This window comes from Pteropus alecto, unplaced genomic scaffold, assembly GCF_000325575.1.
Source record: "Pteropus alecto unplaced genomic scaffold, ASM32557v1 scaffold123, whole genome shotgun sequence".
Lineage (NCBI taxonomy): Eukaryota > Metazoa > Chordata > Mammalia > Chiroptera > Pteropodidae > Pteropus > Pteropus alecto.
Genome location: NW_006433950.1, coordinates 2,748,082 through 2,756,298, shown reverse-complemented (window position 1 = coordinate 2,756,298; position 8,217 = coordinate 2,748,082). Strand labels below are relative to the sequence as shown.

The following is an 8,217-nucleotide window of genomic DNA, read 5'->3' as shown; positions in this document are numbered from 1 at the left end:
GGGTGTGTGCGTGAGCATGTGGGCACGTGTGCACGTGTCGCGTGTGTGGGTGTGTGAGCATGTGGGTACGTGTGCATGTGTTGCATGTGTGCGTGAGCATGTGGGCACGTGTGCATGTGTTGCATGTGTGTGCATGTGTGCGTGAGCATGTGCATGCACACACTTGTGCTCCAGGTCATGTGGGCATGTGTGCACGTGTCGCATGTGTGCGTGTGTGTGAGCGTGTGGGCGCGTGTGCATGTGTTGCATGTGTGCGAGCATGTGGGCATGTGTGCACGTGTCGCATGTGTGCGTATGTGTGAGCATGTGGGCATGTGTGCACGTGTCGCATGTGTGTGGATGCATGTGCATGTGTCACGTATGTGTATGTGAGCATGTGGGCACATGTACATGTGTTGCGTGTGTGCATGTGTCACATGCGTGTGAGCATGTGGGCATGTGTGCACGTGTCGCGTGTGTGGGTGTGTGAGCATGTGGGTACGTGTGCATGTGTTGCATGTGTGCGTGTGCATGTAGATGCACACACTTGTGCTCCAGGCGAGCGACACGAATGGAGAGTTGGGGGAGCATAATGCCTCCTCCAGGCAGCGCTTTCCACCTGCCTGACACTGGGGGGCCTGCGAGTAGCCACGATGATCCCCTCCCAACAGAGAAGCTGAGGGGCAACGACCTGTCCAAGGTCCCACAGCTGACACAGAGCGGGGCCAGCATGGGCACCCAAGCGGTCTGGCTCCACCCAGGACTTGAACCCATGAAGCCACACTTCCCAGTTGCTCCTCACCGCACCCCTCACCCTCACCAAGAGGCAGGGTCTGATCCCCCGCCTGGCGTGCGAATTTTCTGCAGGGTACTCGGGACGTGCGGTAGACCAGACAGCCCCATCCCCACCTCACTGGCCCCTGGGAGAAGCACAATGGATTCCAGTACCTTCCAGCTGAAAGTCTTCCTGTTCCTCCTCGCTGAGCGTTTCTCTGAAAACTTCGCCCACGAGCTCCTAGAGGAAGACAAACAGGGTTATTACAGAAGTACCGGGCTCGGGGAGGAATCTGGCACCCCACAGACATGTGCCTGGCTGCTCGCAACGGAGCAGGGCCCCTGTCCTGACTCTCCCGACAGGAATTTAGGTCAGCCGAGGTACATCCTGCCACAGTGGAATAGCTCATCTCCACACTGCTTTCCAGGAAGTAGGTTTTCTCAGTCTACAGCCCACTGTGACGCACCACACCGGACCACACTTCCACCTTCCATGCCCGAAAAAGACAAACGCAAGCTCAGGAAACAACTCTCCTCATGTGCCGTGCTGAGCCACCTCGATGGGGTCGGGCCCGGCGAGCCTCCCCTGTCACCCCAACAAGAGATCTCAATTTGGGTCCTTCCCCCGGCACAGGGTCCCAGGCGGGCCATCTCGGTGGGTTTTGTACCATGTCAGAGGTAGTTCAAATAAGGAATCTATATTTTTGAAGGCTGTTCACTTCTGTGTTCTTTTCACCCTTCCACCAATTTTCTATTAAAGGTTCCTTTTAAAGAAGCCTAAATTATTTCTGGTTAACTAAGGTAAAAGGCACGCTCCTTGCCTGTCCCCACACGTGACTCATAGATGTCTGGCCTCTCCTCCCATACGGCAGAGCTGGTCCCAGTTGGCCAGGGGAGTGTGGTTGGTCGGTTCATGGGCTGGGGTATTTCTGGGATGTCGACAAAGGTCTCATCCACCTGACCCCCCCCAGCAGGATGGCTCCAGGGAAGAGGCCAGACTAGCGCTTGTCATATCGTGTGCTGTGTTTCCTGGTATTCTGCCAGGAAGCATTCTGTGATCAAAAAGGATGGTTTTTTGGTTTTTGTTTTGTTTTTTTTATGCTTACATCAGACAAAATAAACTTTATTTATTTTTTTAATTGAAGAAAAGATTAAAAAAATTTTTTAGGGTCCCTTACTGCAGGCCTTGCTATGGGAACGGACGCTGCAGATACCCAAATAATGTAGCAGCTTACACTGCATTCCTCAGAGCTATTTAGCCCAGAGTTTTATCTCTCACAAGCATGCCATGGGGTTCGTGTTCCGAGGAACCCACTTTGGGAATCGCTCCTCACTGGGGGGGGGAGGTTTGAGGGTTACCACCTTCTCTCTCTCGATGCCCACAGTTACGCTATGGCCGTGCTTCTCAAACCACAAAATGACGAGTGATTAAAAAAAAAAAAAGCTGTCACTTCTCTTTACTGAAAAAAAGCGAAAAGGAGAAGAAAAAGCACCTTGAAAAATTATATTCAAAAAAACTCCTGTATCTCAGATGCTTAAAAGAAAAAACAGTGGTCATCTTGATTAGCAAAAAAAAAAAAAGTAATCTTTAAATTTAAAATATGCTTTGTACAGCCGACCTTGCCAACTGGACGCAGCTGGGGTAAGTGTCTGCTCTGCTGTTTTGTTTTTCAGAGAAACGGGTAGCGTCCAGCGGGCTGAGGGGGGTCCTCGCCGTGCTCTTTCTTCCTCTGCATTGCTCGGGGGCCTTGCGCCCTCCTCCGACAGGGCGTTAACAGGTGGTCACTCAGACACCTGGAGTCCCGCTGACTTCAAAACCGGGCTCCGCTCTCTCTCCAGTCGGGGTGGCTTCTCCCTCCTCCGCCGCCAGTCATCACGATCCCGGAACATTTCCTGGGCTTGTAAACTGGCAGTTTGTGTTAACAGAGCCGGAGCTGACAGGGGAGCTGCGGGACGGTGACAGCAAAGGAAAGCTCCCGGGTGGCATCGCGAGATGGCTGGGACGCCCCGGCAGCCAATTAAAGCCAGCCTTTCATGCCCGAGAAGACGGCTGCCGCCTCCGCCGAAAGCCTGGCGGGCAGCCTTTCCTCACAGGAGCAGGTGACAGTCTTCAAGAGAGCCACAGACCTCTGCGTTCCGAGGTCCTGGGGGCCCGGCGCTGACCTCGGCCGCCGCCCCGACCAGTGCCGGCAAGTCCGGCAGGATCCGCCACACAAAGGCTTCAGAGCACTCGTCTTCGTCTTTCCGCCGGCACACGTGGAGGAGTTTAAAGACCCCAGACGTCGCCACCGACAAAGCAGCCCTCTGGGACCCCGTAACGAAGCCTCAGCGCGGTAAACACGCCCACGGCCATCACTGGGATGCTGGCTTTAACGCTCTCTGAGAAGAGCTGTCAGCCGGGAGGACCGAGCTCTCTGACACATGAAAGGGGTGGCACCTGCTCGCTGATGCAGGGTCCTGGCACGTTCTGGGGTCAGCCTCTTCCCGCTACACCATGCCCTGCTCTGCGTAGCACTTCGAGCCCTCTGCAGCACCACGGCCTGCTGACACAGAGTGCGGGGCAGACGCCTGACTCCCGTGAAAACCCATTTCCTCCCCAGGGCCAGACGGGCCAGGGCCTGTGGTCCCCACGCCTTGACGTGCTAGGTCCCCTTGCCCTTGGACCCAGGGCCACCATGGCATTCTCAGACCCTCGGTCTGCCTGTCTGTAAAATGGGCACGCTGATAAACCCCCACAATGTGACGGCTGACGCGGTGCGCTGCTCACGTGCCAGGCACCGTGCTGGGCACTTCCTATGCATTAAGTCCCTTACTCGTCGCGATAGCTCTGCTCTTTCCACCTCTCGAGGAATGGATGCTTGTAAAAATGACCTGCCGATTGCAAAGTGAGACGTATAATTGTTACTAGATTTTTTCTTCAAAGGAGGGGATCCCCAACCCTCAAGGACCATATGAGACAGGAAAATAATGCTAATGACAGCCACTCACGTCGCCTACCACACGCTCACGGTGTCTGAGGCCCTGACCGACGGGCCTCACACAGGACCCTCTGGAGAAAGGGCTCCTACTAGCTCTGTCCCCAAACGAGGAGGGGGCTCCGAGAGGCCAGTGACAGGCTCCAGGTCACCAGCCAGTGAAGGGTGGGGCCCAGACTTGAGCCAGCATCTTTGATGCTCCACTTGAGCTTGTACGGTAGAATCGGGGCTCCTGCAGGCACAGGGACAGAGGTGGCCAAGGGTGGCACTTGCCAGGGACCAAAGGTCACACTTAAAGAAGTGCCAGAAAAGCAGCCAAGTGGGGCAGAGGCCAAGTATGCCCATCGGGTCTCCAAGGCCCCCACGGCCCTTACCCACTAGGTTTGGGCCTTGGCCGAGCCCTGGCTGGGAGCCCTGTCTGCAAGGTGCCTCGACCACCACGAGCCCCACCAGCAGCCTCGCTGCCCAGGGCGCAGGCGTGGAACTCGGGTGGGTCAGGCCGCGGTTCAGACCCCAGCTCTGCCTCACACGGGCTGAGCTCCCGGGTGAGGGAGCTTTATCTCCAAGGTACACACACACACACGCGCACACACACACACACACATGCACACACCTGATTCACAGTGACCTCACTGGACCGCTTCCTCCATCTACTCAGCCACCCCTCTGTCCCCGGTCCCAGGCCTCCTCTCCTCTGGCCTCCGGGACAGGCCGCCTCAGCCTCTGCTCCAAGTTCAATCAAAGGCTGCCTGGGTCCCCAGCCCTCCTGCCCGCCCCTCCCAAGCCTGGTGCCAGGCTGCGCCCCACCCTGTGGCTGAGCCTGGGGGCCCCACAGGCCACAGGTCCCGGACTTGCCCCTCCTGCGACCCAGCACAGCCCTTCCTCGCCCCGCACCGGGCCCCAGGAAGTGAGGCCAGCTCCTCCGGGCGCCGAGTGTGCAGCCAGCACCAGCCTGGAGCCCTGACTCGCAGGCACGATGCCTTATAAGGCCTCCGGGGACGGGAAACCACATCAAAGCAGGGCCTTGGGGAGCGGGCTGGGTTCGGTTGGGGTTTCTCCTCTTTGTCTCTGCGACTTAGTACCCCTGGGCTTCGTGTCCCCCGCCCGCCCCAGCCGTCCTCTGTCAATCTTCCTAAGAGCTAACAGATGTTGGTGCCACGGGTTTCCAAGGGAACTCCTGGTGCCCACAGCACACGGCCCACCTCACGGACTGCAGGAACGCCCAGGGCTGGGGCAGCCCGGGGAGGGGAGAGGCGGGAGGCAGGACCCGGCCGCCCGGCACCCCTTCTGTCCAAGCGTCCAAGCCGTCTGCCCTGGAGCTGCCCCGGGAAACTCCTGGCCAGCTCTCTCCCCCAGCACGCTGTGCAGGTGGCCGGACCAGCCTCGCTGAGAGCCAGCGCCCACGGTCGCGTGTGGGCACGCTCTACCCTGACCTGCCAGGCCTGGGAGTCAGGGCGCCCGCCCACCCGCTGGGCAGTGGGGGCCAGCAGACGCCTGACGTAACCCCTCCAGCCCCCTTTCATTTCGCCCTTCTGTAAAATGGGGATTTAGGTGATCAAGCGGAGTTAGCAAGGAGTAGGTGGGCGTCCGAGGCACAGGTGGGGAGCACTGGGTCTGAGCTCTGTCCCCCTCCTGTGGCACCGTGCTTCTCATGCACTCAGAACCCCCACTCCCCCAACACACATACACACTCATCCTCGCAAAAGCCGACTGCCCAGCGACTTCCGGCCTCAGCGTCCACCTGGGACCACACTCACACGTGTGCACAGGGAGGCACATCCGGGTTCAGTGCAGTTGACAGTCACTCAGAAATGTGCTGAATGCCCATCGGAGAAAACTGCCATGTCATGCAGGGGACACCACACAGGGGATGCCACACAGGGGTTCAGCGGAACCAGGCAGATCTGTAAACACCGCCACGCAGAGGCACACCACGTGGATGACAGGGGATGATGCTACGTGTAGGGCAAAGAGCACAGCAACTCGCACCTGCACTGTGAGATCACACGGTACCCACGGCCATCCCGGGGGAGCGGGGTGGGGAATAGAGGTGGATGGGAAATGGGCGTCGGAAACTTCAGCCTTATGGGAACTGCTTTTAAGACGAGGACATTCATGTGACGCTTGGGTCACATGAGAAAGCCTAGTTTAACAAAAGCCCGCACAATAACCCACTGAACGAGGACATGAGGCTTGAGAAGAAAAAGCACACGGCTGGGTTAGAACCTTCCGCCCTGGCTCCTCGTCCCAGAACGGGGCGGGCAGGCCGAGAGGCTGTCCACGGCCCCCTCAAGCACAGACCGTCTGAGAGTCCAGCCCCACGCCGAGCCGCGGGCAGACCCAGGTGTCACGCGAATGGGAGGAAAAGCAGCGCCACCCACTCTCCGGGCCTCGCGTCCCCATCTCCAACTGTAACCTCTGGACCTTAGTTCCTTCCGCCCCCCGGGCCTTCTCTGGCCTCCAGAGCCCACTCTGCCCACCAGCACGGCGGCCGACAGTGCCCAGAATACTGCCCCGACCGCAGCCTATGACGAGCGCAAGCCCGTGCCACACAAGTGACCATCGGGAAAGGGACAGAGAGGGTCTTGGTGACACGTTACCCAATGGGGACCGTGGGCTCTGCCTGCCCAACACCTGTCCCTGGGCCGCAGCTAAGATGATGGGGGTTGCCCCCAGGGGTCCTTCTCATGGAGCTGGCAGGTAAGAAGTCTTCTCTGGTGCCCAGACTGTATCTAATCTAGGTGCTGGAGACAGCGGGCTCCAGGAGGGATCTCCCAGGGGGACAGAGACAGAGGCCGGGACCCAGGAGAGGGCGCTGGTTCAAGGCCTCAGGCCCAGTCATCTCTACAAGCAGAGGGCAGGGGCCTGAGTCCCTTTTGCTCTGGAACGGTGCCTGACGCACAAGTAAGCACGCACTAAATGTCTGTAGGATGAACCCCAAGGCCAGGTCCTCCCTCACCTGCCTTTCCTGGGGTTGGGACAGTGACATAAGCCACTAAATCGTCCTCATTGCTTACGGCAATCCAGGTTGGGCTTCCGTTAAGTGCAACCAAAAGCCCTGACTCCCACCGCCCCCGGGACCAAGTCATTGTCCCCTTAAATCCGAGCCCAAGATTCCTAAGCTTGGAAGCCAGAAGGAGAAGGCTTCTGCCACCTGCTATGCTGTGGCCACCTTCACAAGTACCACCCAGCCCAGTGGCACGAGCTGAGAGGAGGAACGCGGCTCCGAGGGCCGCGGCCTGCAGCGCTGGCCTGTGTGTGTCTGCCCCACAAGGACCAGGCCTTTGAGACCCGGAGACACGCGGCAGCAGTCGAAATCCTTCAGATTCTCCGTCCGTATGTGCTAGAGAGGTCAGCGCTGGGCCCCTAAAGGCACATCCTGGCCTCTGCCCCACGTCCCGGGGACCCCGGCCCCACTTGCCTTCTGGACTTGAGGGTCTGCTTATCAGAAGGTAGACGGAGGGCAGGGAGTGGGGTGGCAAAGCTTCGCAGGTGGGTCTGGAGCCACCACGGTCCCCTCCTCCGAGCCTCAGGCCCTAGACCCTTTAGGGTGCAAAGGACCCCCAAAGATGGGTTTGGCACAGCGGCCAGCAAAGTCTCCTTCCTGGGCTGTCTCCCCAGAGGGCTGTCACCCCAGCAGTCTGTCACCCCAGCGGGCTGTCAGCCCAGCGGGCTGTCACCCCAGCGGGCTGTCGGCATCCACACGCTGTTGCCCCAGCTTTTCCCAGTACTGGCCCCTCCTGGGCTGCCATGAGCACTTAACACTTACTTACACTGGTGCTGTCTCTCTCTCCCTCTCTTTAAACCCAGCCCTACGATGGGCAATAAAATCAGTGAAGTCACAGGTGTGATGTCTTAGTTGAGGCTTTAAAAAATATAACGCATATCAAAATAGCACAGAACCATGAAAATGCAAGACATCCACCACTTACCGCAAGGCCCTTCCCCCAGGAGAATGTGGACCACGTTTACTCCGAGGTTTAAAGAGCTCAAAGTTGAGGTCCCCTCCTCCCACCCCTGCCCTGAGCCATCAGGCCGGTTCCGACAGGTGGGACAGGGGTGTGGGGAGGAAGGGGAGACACCAGGCAGGGCAAGCACCTGGTGGGGATGAATGAAGTCACAGGCTCAGAGCCCACCGGGCGCCCCTCCACCCCACACTGGACCCCGGGCCCTACTCAAAGGCTGGCGTTTCTGGAATGTTGATTTCTGGGCACAGAGGAAAATGGCGAATGCCAACAGAAAACAGCAAAGTTGAGCATCACCCAGAATCCTCCCTAATCACCACTTTTGGGATTTCTGAGTTCTTATTAGACGGCCTGACGCAAGGCCGCCTGTCCGGGGCTGGGCGGGCCACGGGGCTTTGAGAGCTCGCGGTCGTCGGTGTGACTAGAATTTTCCTACTAGTGTTCAAAGGAGTCCGTACGCTGGAAATGTACACTGGAAACCGGGAGGAAGGGCCACTAGGGCCGGGGAGGGAGGGGCAACAGCG

The 8,217-nt window shown here is 58.6% G+C and overlaps 1 protein-coding gene across 1 annotated transcript in view; it reads right to left on the bottom strand.

Annotated features, from left to right (window-relative positions):
* NKD1 (naked cuticle homolog 1) overlaps positions 1 to 8,217 on the bottom strand; it is a gene marked incomplete at its 3' end in the record, with an annotated part of 177,766 nt that overhangs the window by 23,201 nt on the left and 146,348 nt on the right. Inside the window, exon 4 of the mRNA XM_025044595.1 lies at positions 928 to 994. Coding sequence (XP_024900363.1) covers positions 928 to 994 — 67 coding nt within the window. The remainder of the gene's footprint in view (positions 1 to 927; positions 995 to 8,217) is intronic.